General features: G+C 48.5%; 6 protein-coding genes across 6 annotated transcripts; 4 read left to right on the top strand and 2 right to left on the bottom strand.

The window, feature by feature from the left end:
• Nucleotides 1-24: 24 nt before the first annotated feature.
• Nucleotides 25-1,719, bottom strand: N7496_011342 (glycosyl hydrolase family 79 C-terminal domain-containing protein; the record flags this gene model as incomplete). Its single annotated transcript, XM_056704255.1, has 3 exons — nucleotides 25-800; nucleotides 862-971; nucleotides 1,031-1,719. The coding sequence occupies 3 exons, from the start codon at nucleotides 1,717-1,719 to the stop codon at nucleotides 25-27; spliced, it is 1,575 nt and encodes a 524-aa protein (XP_056550215.1).
• A 3,093-nt stretch (nucleotides 1,720-4,812) lies between these two features.
• N7496_011341 (sugar porter family MFS transporter) lies at nucleotides 4,813-7,152 on the top strand (the record flags this gene model as incomplete). Its single annotated transcript, XM_056704254.1, has 9 exons — nucleotides 4,813-4,959; nucleotides 5,044-5,420; nucleotides 5,487-6,124; nucleotides 6,174-6,331; nucleotides 6,393-6,493; nucleotides 6,549-6,682; nucleotides 6,738-6,797; nucleotides 6,852-6,944; nucleotides 6,998-7,152. The coding sequence occupies 9 exons, from the start codon at nucleotides 4,813-4,815 to the stop codon at nucleotides 7,150-7,152; spliced, it is 1,863 nt and encodes a 620-aa protein (XP_056550214.1).
• Nucleotides 7,153-7,500: 348 nt separating this feature from the next.
• Nucleotides 7,501-8,670, bottom strand: N7496_011340 (ankyrin repeat domain-containing protein; the record flags this gene model as incomplete). Its single annotated transcript, XM_056704253.1, has 1 exon — nucleotides 7,501-8,670. The coding sequence occupies one exon, from the start codon at nucleotides 8,668-8,670 to the stop codon at nucleotides 7,501-7,503; it is 1,170 nt and encodes a 389-aa protein (XP_056550213.1).
• A 1,323-nt stretch (nucleotides 8,671-9,993) lies between these two features.
• N7496_011339 (pepsin-like aspartic protease) lies at nucleotides 9,994-11,636 on the top strand (the record flags this gene model as incomplete). Its single annotated transcript, XM_056704252.1, has 3 exons — nucleotides 9,994-10,170; nucleotides 10,271-10,595; nucleotides 10,666-11,636. The coding sequence occupies 3 exons, from the start codon at nucleotides 9,994-9,996 to the stop codon at nucleotides 11,634-11,636; spliced, it is 1,473 nt and encodes a 490-aa protein (XP_056550212.1).
• Nucleotides 11,637-15,239: 3,603 nt separating this feature from the next.
• Nucleotides 15,240-16,559, top strand: N7496_011338 (NADH:flavin oxidoreductase/NADH oxidase; the record flags this gene model as incomplete). The annotated part of the gene is made up of 1 exon (XM_056704251.1): nucleotides 15,240-16,559. One exon carries the CDS (start codon nucleotides 15,240-15,242, stop codon nucleotides 16,557-16,559), a length of 1,320 nt encoding a protein of 439 aa, XP_056550211.1.
• Nucleotides 16,560-17,047: 488 nt separating this feature from the next.
• N7496_011337 (putative MFS transporter) lies at nucleotides 17,048-18,663 on the top strand (the record flags this gene model as incomplete). The annotated part of the gene is made up of 5 exons (XM_056704250.1): nucleotides 17,048-17,343; nucleotides 17,416-18,189; nucleotides 18,248-18,320; nucleotides 18,382-18,436; nucleotides 18,491-18,663. Coding segments are annotated over 5 exons (1,371 nt in total), but the record flags the coding sequence as incomplete, so codon positions are not given.
• Between the last annotated feature and the right edge of the window lie 190 nt (nucleotides 18,664-18,853).

The raw sequence follows: 18,853 nt of genomic DNA, 5'->3' as shown, positions 1-18,853 counted from the left end.
AGAGTTGCAAAAGGGCCATCAATGCTAGTTAAAAATAACAATAATGGCTTCGCTGTCTGGTACAACGACTGCCACCTGACCATTCTCGGCCTTCACAGTCTCCTGGATAACATGGCCAGTAGGAATATGTCCCAAGCCCCGATCAACGGTATAAGTCCATTGTTCTCCGGCCCATGTTACATTATCGTCAGCGTCACCGAGATCCAGTCCCATCGCTGCAGCCCCATTCTGCGCATGTAAACGCCTGATCGTCGCAGTATGAACACCATCACCAACATCAAGGCTAACCGTAGCATTCCCCCTTTTAGGACCCAAGCCTTGGTACCACTCTTTCAGGTTCACCAAAGCAAGGCGTTCTATCACCTTGGCCTCCTGGTTATACATAGCATAAGCACTCAACAAGTCTGGTTTCCCAGGAACGTCGATCTCAACCACTTTCCCCACCGACCCGTTACCAACAAAATCAGCAATAAACGGCGCAGAAGCAAAAATGCCATGTACGACAGGGCCTTTCGTCTTGCTCCCTCCAGAGTTATCCGGTATCCAGTATGAATGTGTAGCTTCGGGTCGCATGGTGTTCGAAATGCGTTTTACCCCGCGAGTCATGGCAAGGAGGTGGAAATCCACTGCCCAGAGGGCGGCGCCGAAGGACGCAGAGAAATTTACGGGCTGGGCACCGATGGCTGAGCCGGTTTCTGATAGGATGTAGGCAAGGTTGTTCTCGTTATCGTTGATGTATTTGATGCTTTTGTCGATAGGGGGGAATCGAGATGTGATGGCTGTGTGGTTCATGAGGAGCGCTGTTGCAGAGGTGTAAGTTAGTTGTGGTATTCAGTCTGAATGGATCACCATTGTACGTACCCTGCCTTTGGTCTGGGCTCGGGTCATCCTGTCCGTCAATCTGATAGAAGTGCTGAGCTGCATATTTACCAAACCCATTCTTGTTTATACCATCTTTAAGAATGTCTGTCCTGTGTTGATCAATCAGGGTTAGCATACATTCAAAATAGAGGCTGAGACTTAAACTCACAGTCCCCAGTTACTACCCTTCTTGATTACAGAGTTCGGAATATCGCCCAGTTCAAAGATACTCTTCTCCGCACCTTCGAGCCCGAGCTCCTTGATGATTTTGTCCTCCAACCCCAATGCACGAGATATGTAATCTTTCATATCATACTTGTAATAATCCGGTTCATTACCCAGCGCAATCCCAGCAATCCGATCCTGACCGAGTGCTTTGGCCGCATTGCGCACGTAGTCCATCGACGCAATGGTCCAATTGCCGGGTTGTGCTTTGGGATAAATAGGAGCTTGGAAAGTCATCTGCGTTTTGCTGAACCATTTGAAAGAATCAAAGTAACTCGGTCCCAGGGTGTAGGTATTCTTGCTTGAATGCGAACACTGGAATGGGCCTTCGCAGTGTGTAGGCTCCGTTTGGCTTTTGTTGAAGCGAACTAGGTCACCCGAAGTTCCTCCGACACGAAGGATCATGGGTTTACTCATACGTGAACCAACTGAGTTGACTAGGTTCTGTGAGAAGTCGTTGCAGAAATGATTTAAGAAAGCAGTTTCGAATCCAAAACTGAAGAAGTCTGCGGGCACGGAGACAGCGGAGTCTGGTGTTTTAGTGTTGATGTGGAGAGTGTAGTCCGAATTTTGGTTACTCGATCCGTAGACAAGAACCGCGTAGAACGCGGGCAGGAGTATTTTCGAATGCATTGTAGACCATGAGACAGTGCAGAACCTAGCATCAGTGAATGAGGTCGGCATAATCAATCGTATGCAAAATATCGGATACTTATATGCGGTCATCTTATTGCTTCCGTATTATTTCCATGATATGTGGATAATAAGATATGAGAAGTACGTATCTCAGCTGGCGAGGCTTAGACAACGATGAGGTCATGGTCTGTTAACAAGACAAAAGCTATACCTATCATGAAGAAGGAAACTAACATCCAAGTCAGTAGATTCCTATTTCTGAAATCAAGTAACGTAATTCTGGGGCCGAAAAGAGTTGAATCATGCGCTTGGCGGATGGCCTATTTCCCGCAGATCTTAACATCAGCCTCATGGCTTGGCTATGGTTGATCGACAATTGCCGTATCATAATGGCAGTGCTTTGATGATCAACCGAGGCCATGTAGAGCCTGAAGGAGATGATTGGCAGGGCTCGCTCTTGGACCCGGCATTTCTCGAATCGGCCCCAGCGCGGTAGACCCTAGTTCTGGCCTGGACCTTGAGGCTGAATGTCTGCACCTTTAATTAGACGGCGAGGGCTCTAGGTAGAGCACATTCGTGACTGTTAGTTGAGTATTGCGCTCCCCTTCCCGGTATATTCATGTTGAATGCTGGGAAGGTCTCAACATGGATCGATAATTGATGTACGATAGCTCTGCTGAACAGGACATCGGTATCAGTATTAGCAGTTCAGAGTGATTTAGAACAGCAACTTCAATTATTAATCAAATGCTGAGCTCTATGTCTATACCCTGCTGTATCCATTTCATACATCCATATCTCGACGACCGGCAGGGTTCTGACTATATCCTGTCCTCCAATAGTTAAAATGTTGACCCATAACACTTTATGAGTCTCGTCCAAAGACAGTATCTAGTGCTCCTTAAAACAACAAGCAGTGCGACTACTACAGCGGCATATAGAACTGCATGAGGCTAGGTCACTTAAGCACCTTTATACGCGAGAGCTCGGCTTGAGACTTGTGGAAGCAGATCCCGAAACATAAGGCCCCCAGCCGGCGTTGACGTGTCACAAGTAGTTTCCGGCCTAATTCTAATCCTTGCAGCAGAACATGATATCTGTTTCAACAATAGGGGACCTCACATAAGACTGGAGAAGTCCCAATCGAATTAACCATGACAAAAATTCCTATACATTCGGTGTATCTGTACATGCAGATCGTGTCTAATTGGTTATTATGGATACGGGTTTCTCATTTGCATGCTTCACCCGACTAGAATACTGCAAAGGTGTTGGACGAAAACATCAAAAAGAATTTTGAATTAGCATATTAACTTTGCTCTGACGGCTACAATAGACCAATGCTCAAGTCCCCGTGAAGGTTCGGCGAGGAATGTGAGTTATTGCCTGAGGCAGAGTCCAATGTCGATCATTACCCCTTCCCCTCCGTTTTTGGTAATTCTCCACCGTTCAAAGAGGGAAACTGCGGAGATCCTTCGAAACTTTCTTTTCTATGCTTGGAAAAGTATCTTGGGTCAGGTGAGATGTGCTAGAACCCTTTCTCCCAGAAGAAGAGAAGAATGTCCGCAAGCCTGGGCGTTGCCAAAACTTATGATGTCTCTTGTCTTGGTGGTTAGTTAATTAGGTGGTTGAAAGCCGGGATTATGTCAGAGCCGAGCTCGGAAGCCAAAGCCCGTGTTTCTCCCGGATAAATTCAAGATCCTTGATAATGCAGACTTATAGAGGAGGCTCCTAAGAAATTCTCCTTCACGCGCTTCAAAAGATGAGCCACATGGCCTGACCAGTCGAATGTTGCGGGCCAATTGGATGAGAAGATTATTCCCGGCTAAGAAAATGATGCATGGCGAAAGACGTCAGTGGAAGGAGGGATCTCCCCCTTGCTGTTGGATAGACTCGATTTCAAATGTAACCTAAGTTCAGCCACCAAGCCACCTTGAAACGCCTATCTGCCGGAAACCAGCGATCCAACCGAATCACCAGAGTAATGTGCCGTTCGCTGATGTCCATGCTGCCAAAGGCTCCATGGTTTGGGCAAGTCGGCACGGCCAATGCATCCAACCCATCGGAATCAAGGGATGAGTCTGCTTCAGGGTTTAGGCATAAGGAGCAGGTTGCTTTAAACGCCCCATGAAGGTTGTGTTGCGCCGTAACACCCGGGCGCGTGTTGTAGGATTGAAAGTCGAATCAGTCGATGGAGCAGCCTCAGCAAGCCGGAAAAGGCGTTCCGGTCGAGACTCCAGCCAATGGAAAGCTGGCAGCGAGTTGCCCAACCTAAGCTCTTGGCCTCGGACTTGACCTGAAGGACTCTTCCTTTGAATCCCCCCCGCATACGCTTTGAGCCCAAGTCGGGTGTGGGGCTACGGGGAGTCCATCCAATCCTGAACCACATGGCTCTCCGTCGCCGGACAGGCAGATGTCGAAACATCCACGTTGTTCGTTGATCGAGGAATGTGGACTCGGAAGTCAATCGGGATATCAAAGCATGAAAAATCTAGAAAGCTCCGTTAGCAAACTCTTTTCAATATTCCTTCTTGCCAGAAATCAATATAGGCAAACCCTAAAAAATGGCGCAATTATACAAGGATGGGGCGCCCGGTGGCTTATCCTTGGCTGACTTGGGCTGACGGGGTCGTGCTCCGATCCTCCAGAATACTTTCCTAAAGCTGACCAGAGTCCAGCCCGTGCGGGGACTGAGAGAGGCAATCCATCCAGTAGAAGGCTGTACCGAGATGGTGCCAGTGTGACTGTCGTTTCCGGTCTTCACTTTGGTCTGTACGGAGTACGGGCGTAGAGCAATGCGCTTTTACCCCACGGGGCGGCCTGGTAAAGACCGAAGCTTTAAATGCAGTGGAGTCGCCGATGTTTGTTCCTCCCCACGGGGTTTTGCGCGCCGACTTGTAAAGTGAAGAGAAAAAAAAAGAAAGATTTGGAGAAGCCTTTCACTGCGTTTGCTTTTTCTTAGAGCTGCAGCTTCACCCGGCCTACTTTTTCCAACCTGCTCTTCCACCTTCTTAACTGCAGCTTTCGCAACTTCCCATTTCCTTAACAGCATCTTCTCGATACCACCGCTTTGGCAACACCTCGCCCAATATGAATGAAAAGGAGGAAAAGGTCCTCACAGGCAAGGACCCTCTTGCCCACGATGAGTTCGTGACCGAGCCTGCGCCCACCAAGGCTGAGGAAAGACGGCCGTCCGGTCATGCTACTGCCCTGAACATCGTCGTGAACCCTCTCAAGGTAAGCTTTGCCAAGCTTGAACTCCAAGACTGAACTTATCACGCAGCTTCGAACACCCCATACTGACCATTTATTTCTACTCAGCGCTTTGCCAAGGAGCAAGTTTACGAAGATGCCCGCGGATTCGCTGAGCAGCACGGCATGTCCGAGGACGCCGACCTGTTCGGCCGCGCTGCACTCGTTGCTCGGAGCCCCAAGTACTTTGAAGACATTACTGAGCTTACCGATGACGAGCGCGCAGCCCTAATCTACGAGCGGGACCACAAGTGGCACGGCCCGTACATGCTGTGGTACTCGATCGCGTTGTGTGCCGTTGGTGCTGCTACACAAGGTTGGGATCAGACTGGTTCCAACGGAGCCAACTTGTCCTTCCCCGAGGCACTTGGTATTAATGGCACGGGACGTGATGAATGGATTGTCGGACTCGTCAATTCCATCATTTTCTTGACTGCTGGTCTCATGTGAGTATCATGATCCAGTCTTGCTTGTTTCAATTTCCATGGACGGAAGACTAATTTTGCGTTTAGCGGTGCATTCATTGTCGATCCCCTTAACCATTACCTTGGTCGACGTGGTGAAATCTTTTTGACCGCTGCTTGTCTCACTGCTACCCCTATCGGTTCCGGATTCGCTCAGACATGGCAAGGACTGTTTGCTGCACGGTTCGTCATGGGGATCGGTATTGGCGCGAAAAACGCCACAGTCCCGATCTACTCGGCTGAGATGGCTCCTCACCGTATTCGTGGTGCTTTGGTCATGTTCTGGCAGCTTTGGGTTGTGGCTGGAATCTTCTTGGGTTTCTGCGCCAACGTTATTGTCAAGGACACCGGAGCTCTTTCGTGGCGTCTCCAACTTGGCTCGGCTTTCATTCCATCTTTTATCCTGATGATTGGAATTTTCTTCTGTCCTGAATCTCCTCGTTGGCTGATGAAGCATGGCAAGCATGCTCAAGGTTTCAAGTCTATGTGCCGTCTCCGAGCTCATCCCATCATCGGTGCACGAGACTTTTACTACTCGTGGGTTATCTATGAAGAGGAGCTGAAGGAGGCGCGTGGTGCGGGCTACTTCTCCCGTATGCGGGACTTGTTCACCGTGCCCAGAATTCGACGGGCCAACTACGGTGCCTCGACTGTCATGATTGCACAGCAAATGTGCGGTATCAACAGTAAGTGGATCGTCGTTCTCAATTGATGGTCGCATCTGACAGCTTGCAGTTATCTCGTTCTACAGTTCGACTATTTTCGAGAATGTCGGCTACACGCCAGTACAGGCATTGTACGCCTCCCTCGGATATGGTGCCATCCAGGTTGTGTCGACAATCCCCACCTTATTCCTGATCGATACAAAGGGTCGTCGAACTTTGACCCTGATTGTGAGTTATTATCTTTCTTTAAAGTATAGCTAGGATGAAACTGACCGTTTTTTCCTTGAAGACTTTCCCCTTGATGTGCATCTTCCTCTTGGCTGCTGGTCTGTCTCTTCTAAACTCGGACGATGACCGAAGCCGAGGAGCGCATATTGGACCGGTTGCGCTGTAAGTTCTCCAGGTATCGTGGTTCGCGCGGCTTTGTTTGCCTGACTCGTCAAAGGTTCATCTATCTGTTCACAATCTGTTACTCGCTGGGTGAAGGTCCCGTGGCCTTCCAGTACTCTGCCGAAGTCTTCCCTACGATCCAGCGTGAGCAAGGCATGGCTTGGGCCGTCTGCATCAACAACACCTTCGGTAAGCCCACCAGGATCTAACCCATGAAATTCAGTTTGGCTAATGTTATTTACAGCTGGTATTCTTAGCTTAACTTTCCCTCGCATGAAGACTGTCATGACTCCCACTGGAGCGTGTAAGTGTCCACCACCAAGTACCTGTTGTGATAGCATACTGACCGCAGCTATAGTTGGCTTCTACGCCGGTCTCAACCTCATTGCTTGGTTCATGATCTTCTGCTTCGTCAGAGAAACCAAACAACTCACCCTGGAAGAGTTGGACCGTAAGTGACAACCCGATTTACATCACCATGACTCCCGCTAACATTTTTCGCAGAGGTCTTCTCCGTCCCGACCAGCAAGTTCATCAGCCATGAACTGACCGTCTGGCTGCCATACTTTATCAAGCGCCACATTTTCCGCCAGAACATCCCCAAGCCACCAGCGATCATCGCCACTGCCGATGAGGCCGAGGGTAAGGATTCAAGCTGAAACCGTTCGAGCGGAATACAAAGAAGGAGGTTATGGGCTTAATTGGGCGGATCGGATGTCCGATCTTGTATGAATCTTCTAGAGTCAAGGAGGATCTGTGAGGATGTCTATTCACTTGTGTGTCACATAATGGCTGGTTCATGCCAGCTGCCGCAAGTGTACGAGTGCTATCTAGATATCCTCGCACTTTCTCGTTCCTCTAACTTATGCTTTGCTAGTTTCTTGAACGCCACTACATTGTTTAATTTTGTCTCTTATTATTTGAGTGTAGCAGAATCATCAACAGTTTTAAAACAAATTTGTTCGTTCCTAGTGTATAAATTTCTGCTATAAATACTGAAATTATCCTCACCAAAGCCTCCTCCTCGTTGAACCCCAATCCTGATCCACCGACCGCCACCCCTCCTGCGACTCTTGCCAGGCTTTATACAAAACAAACGGCTCAGGATACATATCTCGCTTGCTGCGAGAATGAACAGGGAACTCCTCTGCTAGCTTCACGATATACTCGGGAGCAAAGAGTCTAGCAGCTTTCAAATCCTCCGGGTAAGCACGAGCCCCATGGCTCAGTAATGCCCTCATAATTCCAACATGGCGATTCGCGATTACTACCCCCACTGCACTTTGACGAAGACTTGGCAAGTCAACGTTCGCTCCGCATGCTAGAAGGTGGGTGACGATGTCTTCCTTGTCGCGGTTGATGGCTTCTAGAAGGGCTGCTTCCTCGTTGAATCCTGCATTGAAGAGGATTTGGAATATTGCTGTATCTCCGGTCGCTGCTGCTTCTTCCAGGAGGTTGATTGGGCATTCGTCCATCTTGTGTTTGGCGAGGAGCATTTCTAGTGCTATCTTGTTTCGTTGCAGGATGGCTTCAAGGACGTGTCCATTATCGATGTCGGCTCCATGAGCTAAAAGGGTCATACAGATCTCGTTGTAGTTCTTATCAAGGGCCGTATACAAAGAAGTTTCCTGGGAACTAGAAAATCCCGAACCAAGGTTCACGTCTGCGCCATGGTTAAGCAAATGATTCACCATGGCTAGATCGCCGTGACTGACTGCAACTGATAACGCGGTTGATTCATAACCTCGTCCTGGTGAATTAAGAGCTTTCCGAGGCGTATGTCGTTCCACATATTTATGGTTGATCTGTGCTCCTAAATCGAGGAGCATTGATACAAGTGCTATGTTTCCAGAACCAGCGGCAAATGGAAGCAACGATGAAGCATAGTCCTGGTTATTTGGAGTATTTGGCAGTAGATATTCGACCACTTGCATGTGTCCGTTCATCGCAGCCTCTTTGATAGGTGCTAGGGTGAAATTGGTGTCAAGCCTGGAGACCTTCGACCCTCCCTCGTTAAGCAGAACCTCGATAATTGAGAGAAATCCATGTCTCGCTGCTAGATGTATAGGTGTTTCACCCAGATTGTTCTCAAAGTCTGATCCTGCGCCCGCGTTGAGAAGATACCGGACAAGCTCCGCATGGCCATACTCCGCTGCATAAAGAATAGGATGCTCCATAAAACATGAACACGGGCTTGGAATTGTAAATCCAGATACTCGCGGGTGTTCCTCCTTATGGACGGGTCGATCTTTCACGGGATATCCCTCTTTGATGAATTGAGCTATCGCAGGGGTTGACCCTAGCTTAGCTGCTTGGAAAATACCATGTCCATCGTGATAGTTCAGGTTATGTCGATATAAGAGGTGCTTCAGCAGAGAATAGAAGCGGTGGCTAGTGCGTACCAGTGCGTGGATGTCTGTTTGGGAATGTAATTGCTGCCCAATTAAAAGTAGGGCTTCGTTTGGAATGGTTGAGATGGACATTTTCAAGCAAGGTATAATGCTAATTGAGATCGGTTCGAAAGGAACTAGGTGCTATCATTTACCTCGTAGGGGATATAGACATTGGCAAGTCGCTCGAAGGAGAGGATGAATACAGTTCAGGGCATGACAGCTGGTAGCAGGGCGTGATCAATTGAGGTGCAAGAACAAAGCAACACGGTCGGCCACAAGGTCTGAGTTTAGAGTAGACACAATATCGCTTGTTCTGCAAACATATGTCATATCCTATGGATCTGGAAGGAGTACTCGGCTCAGGTCGAACTGGCCTATTCAGTGAACAATTGTACACAATTCAAAGACACAAACAGTGCAAACAGTGCAAACAGAAAATAGGGGCTCAAAATGAAATCCAATAGAATACCGTACAGTGCTACAGTAGAGTCCATATAACACCGGGAATCCCGGCCCGCAAGCTTTTCAGCCCCCACTTTCCCTGATATTCAGGGAATCAGGGTTAAGAACGGATACATCCATATATCTTCTTTGTCCGTTTCCGAGCTCCCTCTGGCTAATTCCGGACAACACTAGACTAACTTTGTACCTAACCTCCGTCAAACCCCATATTATTCGTTCGGCTGCGCTCGCACGGAGACCGCATGATGCCTAATTCTCACCATTAGCCTGCCTCTAGGTCTACATGGGAAATTACCGGTTCACGATGATTGGCCCTTATCGGTTGTGGAGAGACATACTTTCAAGACTAAAATCCACCGGTTCGCTGAAGGGTCGCTAAGAGGTAGGATCGGGATCATTAGTAAAGTCTTTAGCCCTGGTAGTGACTCAAGTGCAAATAGGCAGTGAGGCTGCTCGTACTGTACACAGCCTGCTTATTATTTATCCCTTACCCCCCATTTCTGTTTAATTTTTTTTCCATATTCTAAGCTTAGAGAACTTGCATACTCTTTTTTGTCTCGTTGCCGGTCTACCTGACCTATTTTACGATATATCAGCCAGCTATACCCGGAGATCTTCACGATCGGCATCCGTGCAGCGTTGATCATGCGCGGAGCCTCCATCCTGTCGCTAGCTGCCGTGGCTCTGCCATGTGCTAATGCCATTACACTTCATAAGCGGGACGATCCTGCCGTATTCGGACTCCCAATTGCCCGCAGTGAACGGTCCCAAGCTCTACAGAAACGCGATTCGAAGGTTGCCAGCACGGCTCTTTACAATGTGGTATGAATCCGACCCCATTCTAGTGATTGCAGGTTGCGGGAGAGAGAAAATAACTAGTGCACGATTCCACGATGACAAATCATACTAAATACCTGAATAGCAAAACATGTATTACATGGTGAACATCACCGTCGGCACCCCCGCTCAAAATGTCTCTCTTAGTCTCGATATCGGCAGCAGTGACATCTGGGTTAACGTCCCCAACTCTACCTACTGTGCGGCTGACGATGATCCCTGCACCTCGACCGGGGTGTTCGACTTGAAAAAGTCCTCCACCTTCAAAATGCTCGATTATGATATGAACGCCACCTATGGGGTCGGGTCATTTTTGGCTGCAGGTCCCTATGCCACTGACACGCTGACTATTGGAGGCGCCACGGTGAAAAATATGGAGTTTGCATTGGCTGAGCAAAGCCGCAATCCTCGTACGTTTATGGTTCTTTGTTCCCTTGATCCGAAAAGTTATCATCTAGCTAATGGCGAGGTTATGTGTAGATGGCATCCTAGGAATCGGATATTCGATTGCTACTGATGCCGCCGCCAACCTTGGCAAGAACTACTCCAACCTTCCCGAAGCATTGGTCAACAGCGGTGCTATCAAGTCGGCTGCCTATAGTCTGTGGTTGAACAAGTATAGTGGCACCGGAAACCTTCTCTTCGGAGGAGTTAACAAGGCACAATATAAAGGCGACCTGCAGACTGTGCCTGTCTTGCCAGTCTATGGTCAGTATCGTTCCCTGGCCATCGCCTTGACAGATATCTCTGTGAAGGGCACCAGTGGCACCAAGAGTTATACGACAGGCCTGCCCTTGGCCGTCAGCTTGGATAACGGAAGTCCTTTGATCGCACTGCCTCAGGAGCTCCTGGACCCCATCTTCAAGGAAGTTGGTGCGGGATACTCTTCGACTGCCGAGGCCGCCTATATCCCCTGTGACCAGGCCAACGCCGATTACAATGTGACCTTTAGCTTCTCGGGCGCCACGGTCACGATTCCCCTCAGCGAACTAGTGTTTGCAGACTACACCGAGACCGGGTTCCCCAAGAACGCCTGCCTCTTCGGCCTTTCCTACAGTCAACCCGGACTGAATCTGATGGGCGACCCGTTCCTGCGTGGTGCCTATGTGGTCTACGATCTCGCCAATAACGAGATTTCACTCGCAGATGCTAACTACGACGGCGGCAAGGATGACATTCTCGAGATTGGCACGGGTACAGCTGCTGTCCCGGGCGCGACACTCATGCCCTCTGCTGTCACTTCGGCGACGGGCAATGGGGCTGCTGCAACCGGCACAGGCTCGACCTCTGGGTCTCAGGGAACCACTGTTTATGTCACTGGTTCCGCGACTGGAACGGTCAAGAGTGGTGGTGCTACTAGCACCTCCTCCAAGGGTCTGGCAGCGTTGCCCACCGGCAGTCCTAACCTGCTGCCCGGTATCTTGGGCGCTGGCTTGCTACTGGCATTGTAGGCCATGTGATTAGGTAGCCAGTTTTTAGTGTCATATATATAACATGATTAAAGTACTTTTGTACCTATCTTCTACCTCGATGAAGATTTAATGAACATAATGTATCTCATTATTGACTCGCTCGCCGTGATTAATGCTCATTTGGCTTCCATACGTTCATGCTTTGATAGACGGAATTCAAAGGAAAGAACATGGTGTACATCAACAGAATGGGACAAAAAGATATGGGGATGGAATATAGATATAGGTCAGTCGAGTTGCACCGTTAGGAAGGGCAATATAAAGGAAAGAAATAGCTATTGCTATGTCTACGGCGTTCTCCCTGTCCAACATGATTGCAACTCAGCTTATCTATGATCTATTCTTGTTTGATGGAGGAAGTACAGCTAAATATTCTTCTCTTCGACGGATGACATTGAGCCAATAATGTTGATAGATCCAAATAGGGTCTATATCCCTCGTAGCAGGGAACCCCCAATCTTGTATTCTACCCAGGTCATATCATATATTATTCTAGTCTTGAGGCATGATTCAAGAATTAATGACAGTATTCCCAAATAAAAAGTATGCACCTATTCCCTCAAAGCTCGGTAAAGAACCATACACATCAATGATGTTACCTAACTTGAGCGCTGGTCATCCCTTCCGAGAGAGTATAGTGCTAGTTACGTGGATTCTGTAACTCGGGACGAGATAAAACTTGCTCTCTATTCCATGGAGCTTTGGTTCTGTGCCTCTATGTCGGCTGAGACAGACGTACCCTCTTTCTGACTTCGATCCTGAATTTTCTTCCGCGGGGGACAGCTTTGTTGCTCTGTAGCAAAAATCTCAAATGTCTTACCAGCAGGTTGGGTACCATGAGATATATTCCAAGAAGAGCTTGATGGAGGCCGTAGAGCCCCCTGTCCTGGAGCCGTTATCCCCTGGTCCAGTGGAAGACAGACACCAACGTCTCTGTGAATGGGCACTGAATCAGGGCAATCAACAACCTGGGGGGAAGAAAGTAAGCCATATTTCGGTGAAGGACTTTCAACCGAAGAGTTGTTCTCGCTAGCTTTCGTGGATGGCAGTAACCCTGTTGGTCTGATCCAGTTCGGAACAGAAGGTCCTAATATGTAGCGATAAAACATGTTCACCGGGAGAACAAGAGGGACTAAAACTACCAACAAAAGGATTGTAAAGGCCCATAATGAAAAGTTCGTCATGCCGAATATGCTCTGAAGATATGGTCAGTTTAGCACAAGGCTAGCTGTCTATGACAGAAAATGATGGGACATACCGCAACCCAGGAAACGGGGAGGAATGCAAAAGCGAGGACATTCAATCTGGCTACTGCCTGGCCTTGGGTCATTGTCTCGATGTTGAAAGCCTGAAGCATATTAGCCATATTTCCCACTCCTTTAGTTTGTGGTTCTCACAAGGCTTGTCATGTTTTCAAGTTGGCGTAGTAGAACTTGGGAGGTCTCTTCATGAAATTCGATATCCTCAAGATGCTCCTGTGCTCTTTCCGCTTGTATTTGGACTGCAGTGACTTTGTCAAGGTGAGCAAAGCGTGTGGTAGTACTTGCATGCACGCGTAGTTGTTCCCGCGCTGACAGTACCTTAGCCATTTCACTGTGGAGTGCTTGGGTCAGGTCAAGTAAAGGCATTGTGCGAGCACTATCATGTATTTGACGCTGAAATTTTGCAATGTTGCGTTTCGTTGTATTCCAAACCTGCCCCCATTCACGAAATATGTGTAGCAAATCGGTAAATATCCACAAATGGTCTTTTTGGAAGCGCGTCCATCTTTTTGTATATGCAGAGTCGTAGTGGGAATCCAAAAGTCTGCAGACTGCCGAGCTTGTACATATGATAAATACTCTACTTTTCTCAGTAGGTAGCTTGGTAGCTGATGGAGGACTAATCCAGATAGCGATCGGTAAGAAACCGACAAGATTGCTGTCAGAAACAAATGGATGATTCATGAGGCACCGGAAACCTGAGCAGAAATCCTTTAGTGATGAATATAATAGGGTATGTTTATGACGAACTCGCCTTCGGCTCGTTTATAAGACCTTGGTATTGTAGAGAAAGACTGTCCAGAAGATCCATTCTCTACAACCTTCTTGAGAAGGTCAAGTACGGGTGCAAACCCGGGGAAAATACACTCAAGCAAGTCAGCGACCGCGGGCGTGTAGACCTCAACCTGTATGATGCTGGATTTTCGGTCAATAAATCGAACGATTCTCATAGTAAGGGTGACAAATACTTTAAGAGTGATTCTTTAGGGGCCCTTAACTGTGCTAACGGACGTCCTATGTCGTCTGTAGTGAATCTTTGGCCTAAAAACACTTTGTATGGTCGGTCCCGTGAGGAGGCAACCGTTGACTCCAGCAGACTGCTCCAGATAGTGAGTGGAATCATAGCGTGGGCCAGATGCTATATCTCGCTGCACTGGCTATTTCCCTGTCGGGGATCGAACTACAGTAAATTATGGTCGGATAGTTATATAGAGCCACCCCCCATTCCATGGTGGCTGAGCAACCGACGCCGCAGTAACCCCTTGCTTTTCGACTGTCGGGCGCTAGCACGGCCTTTAGTATAACTAGGGAACTCTGTAGATACGTCACCCTATATTCCTAATTACATAGCCCCTATACTCTGTACACTCTTAAGGTCTAGTTAGTTAGTTAGTTAATTAGGTCTAATTAGTCACCTGACGACTACTTCTAACTATAACATATGAGTTGAGACTATTTGATAATTCCTGCTTTTGGAGTCTAGTAATCGAGGAAGAAGGCTAGTTAGTCGGAAGGTGAGAATAGTGAATTTAAATACAGGGATTCTACTATATGTCCGGTCTTCGTGTACCGCAAAGTACTATGAAAGCCGTTCAAAGATTCAAATTTAAAAAGCCTCGAGCAAGTCTTCGTAATTATCTTAGGTTTCCGTATTGGACCAGGAAAGCAGAGAATAAGAATGATTTAATTTTGACCATTTTGAATGATTCCGTCTACGAACATTCACGAATTATCTTAGTCCAAGGTTTATTCTCTATTTAGTGGGAATTGGTATGCTCTACTTCGCGGGGCTTTTGAGAACATGGGCTAGTTCTATATCTGGATTCCGCAACGCAAGGTTTGATTGCTTTTGTTTTCTTAAAGTATAAATGTTCTTGATGGCCCAAATGAGATGATGTTGAGTCGTTGCTGGCCGGGATATGACGAACTTTAAGTTTTAAACTAAATAGCACCACTGGATTTAGTCTAGCTGTTCGTCACATACAGTAATAGCATTGCTGGTTGGCGCATTTCACGATAGCATCATTGACGATCGGTATATCACGTAAACTTGTAGCCGATTTACCCGAGCCCCAATTCGGGGAACACCTTAACGCTGACAAATTGGCTCTCAGATAAAATGACAACCGCTTGTAGGCGCATTCGGAATGGTTCCAATTTTCTCCAAGCTAATTGATTACCAAGCATTCAGGGTGACCCTGGTGGAGACAAGATAGATTCTAAAGAATATCAATGTCGACATGGCCAACTTTGGGAACAACCATTTTTGTGACCTTAACCCATTCAATTCCATCTCAGAATTCCCACCACCTTAACGGCCATGGGTTCTCTCGCAAATGATCAAAACGGGGTCACCCCTTACAAGGGCCTGCCGTATTACACACCTGCCAACAATGGCGGGGCAGCTACAAAGCCAGAAGACCCCGCGACACCGACTCTATTCCGGCCACTCCAAATTCGCCAGTTAACGCTGAAAAATCGAATCATGGTCGCTCCCATGTGCATGTACTCGTGCCAATCCGATCCATCCTCGCCATTTGTCGGAGCATTGACCGACTATCACGTTGCTCATCTCGGTAACCTCGCTCTAAAGGGCGTAGGCTTGGTCATTATCGAGGCAACTGCAGTCCAGGCAAATGGTCGTATTTCGCCCAATGACTCGGGCCTTTGGCAAGAGGGCACGGATTCGGAGCAATTCAAGGGGCTTAAGCGTGTCGTTGACTTTGTTCATAGCCAGGGTGCCAAAATTGCGGTTCAGCTGGCTCATGCGGGTCGCAAGGCGAGCAGTATGCCGCCATGGATTGCCCAGGAGGCTGGCAAACGGAGTCTCCGAGCTGAGGAGTCTGTGGGCGGATGGCCGCATGATGTTGTAGGACCATCTGGTGGCGAGGAACAGATCTGGGCACCCGGGGATGGGTTCTGGGCTCCTCGGGAGCTCTCCACTGCGGAGGTGGAGGACGTGGTAAAGGCATTTGCCAGAAGTGCCGAGTTGGCTGCGAAGGCTGGCGTTGATACACTCGAAATCCACGGCGCACATGGCTATCTGATCAGCCAATTCTTGAGCCCAGTGACCAACAAGCGCATCGACAAGTACGGCGGCTCCTTCGAAAACCGGACGAGGATCCTTCGTGAGATTTCGGCTGCTATTCGTGCTGTTATTCCGGAGGGCATGCCTCTATTCCTGCGCATCAGTGCGACGGAGTGGCTTAAGGACAAGTTCTCCGAGTTCTGGGATCTTGACTCGTCTATTAAGCTTGCTAAGATCCTTCCTGACCTAGGCATTGACTTCCTCGACGTCAGCTCTGGGGGCAATCATAAGGATCAGGTACTTGAGCCTCATACCAACTACCAGATCGATCTTGCCAGTCAGATCCGGAAAGAAATCAGACATTCCGGACAGAAGACATTGATTGGAGCAGTTGGATTGATCACGGAGGCAAATGCCGCCAGCCAGATTGTGCAAGGATCTGATATCGACGAGGCACATGCCGCTGAATCGATGGTCGCAGGCTCGGATGCCCGAGCTGATGCTGTCTTATTGGGTCGCCAGTTCCTTCGTGAAGCAGACTGGGTGTATCACGCGGCCAAGAGTTTGGGTGTTGAAATTACTGTCCCCAAGCAGCTGGGCCGAGCTGTCTGAATGGAGGTATAGATCAATGCTGTAGTTAGATTTTGCGTCGGGGGTGTTGCATAGAAGAATTAGATCGCGTGCTTGGCAACTTGATCTATAACGAATGATCTTGAGCATTTAGTTCATAATGACTTGGACTTCTCGATTAGACACGGGCTACTTTCCACAGGAGCCAGACCAGTGGAACTCTCCAAGTGGACCCGAGTGGTCTAGTTATCCCCATTCGGCAGGTCAACCAGCAACCCCGCCAGTCACAGAATCCCCGATTGGTTGTAAACGGAGCTTCCCCGACTTCACTCGACATCGCATGTCCACCTTCTCCACGTTGTGAAAAGCTCCGAGCATATGAAAAATCTTGCACAATTACAATACCACACGCAAGCTATTGTGGAGTTCACAGTTGCAAAGCCGGCCCGGACTGCCGTCGCTCTCTTCCCCGGGATCAATGCTCTCCAAGCTTTAAATGAAAATCCAACCCTCCCTCAGTTTAACACCAGCGTCTTGGCCTAGCGACGTCCCTCCACCTTAGGACCAAGATGTCCACGCAGACGCAAACCAAGACGGAGACATTTGTCCTCCAAGCTAGACCTTCAGCTGAACCGACTTCGGAGGAACCGACTATCCTGCAGGAATCAGAAGTCGAACAACCAACACAGCCAAAATGGCAGTATCCCAAGATCCTCAGCGCCGGTTTTTCATTCTTCGTGGCTGGGATAAACGACGGCAGTCTCGGATCCCTTATTCCCTACGTGATACGCAGCTATTCAATTGACACGAACATGGTCGCTATTCTGTAAGTGATTAGAACATGGCCATCATCACCCACAACTTTACATCGAAGAGATTATACTCACAACCTCTCTAGATACGGCGTAACATTCTTCGGCTGGCTCTTCGCCGCTGTATCCAACAGTTTCATCTGCCAACATCTCGACCTAGGCATGATCCTCCTCCTGGGAGCCTTCCTCCAAATCCTCGCCCACGTCCTACGCACCTGGCTCCCTCCCTTCCCCCTCTACGCAGTAACATTCTTCTTCGTAAGTCTGGGCCAAGCATACAACGACACGCACGCAAACACCTTCGTAACGTCCGTCCGCGGAGCCCATCGCTGGCTCGGCTTTATCCACGCCATGTACATGGGCGGATGTCTAGTCAGCCCCTTCGTCGCGACGGCTGTAGCATCGGCCAACACACCGTCCAAATGGAATTTATTCTACATTTTCCCGCTGGGAATTGGAGTTATTAATATGGTTATCGTGAGTGTGGCGTTCCATGATCGGATGCTCGTGTCGAAGAAGAAAGCGAGACTCGATACGGCTGAGGGTGAAACCGAGTCGAAGGGGAGAACTGCGTGGAAGGAAATCAAGGCTACGCTTTCTTTGCCGGGGGTGTGGCTGTTGAGTCTGTTTTTCTTTTTCTTCCTCGGTGCAGCTATTACTGCCGGTGGATGGATTGTCGAGTACCTCGTCAAGGTCCGCAATGGAGATCTTAAAGACATGGGTTACGTCCCGGCTGGATTATCTGGGGGTGGATTTTTGGGCCGTCTCCTTCTTGCAGAGCCGACGCATCGGTTGGGAGAGCGTCGGATGATATTCATATACGCCATTTTGTGTGTTGGATTGCAACTTGTGTTCTGGCTGTGAGCTTTTGAACCTGGATCTTGGATTCGTTGAATGCTTGCTAATCGGTTATATCAGGGTTCCGAATATCATCACTGAAGCCGTTGCCGTGAGTTTGCTGGGCTTTTTCTCCGGTCCCTTCTTCGCGACTGTATGTATTTGTCCCTTATTCCACACAATGTGAATAGCATCTGATTAATCATATCATGCAGGGCATCTCCGTTGGATCCAAGATCTTCCCTCCAGAAATAGTCTCCTCGGCAATCGGTAAGCATGCACCAACCTTCAAATATTCCTCTTTGTAATTTCTAACTCTACCAGCATTCGTCTTCGTCCTCGGCCAAATTGGCGGGTCCATATTTCCCGCTGTCACCGGTGTCATCGCCGCGGAGGTCGGTGTCAAGGTTCTACAGCCAATGTTGGTAGGACTATACGCTGCGGCGGGAATCAGCTGGCTATTCCTCCCAAAGGATCTTGAGCTTCATAGGGACTAGCGGTTGGAAACATGGACTATCCATAGAACTTTACAAAAACATGTAAATATGGCACGAGAAACTGAACATGAATTGCTACAAAAAGCTCCAAACACAAAGCCGACAGCCCAAACCAAACTCCAGGGTATAAGAAATCGTAACATCATGACATCACGTAAGTCTTCAGCAACACTCAAACCATTCCATCCAA

Source organism: Penicillium cataractarum (genome assembly GCF_028827025.1).
Source record: "Penicillium cataractarum strain IBT 29864 chromosome Unknown utg000009l, whole genome shotgun sequence".
NCBI lineage: Eukaryota > Fungi > Ascomycota > Eurotiomycetes > Eurotiales > Aspergillaceae > Penicillium > Penicillium cataractarum.
The sequence above is the reverse complement of the archived record's forward strand: the minus strand, read 5'-3'. Positions and strand labels throughout refer to the sequence as shown.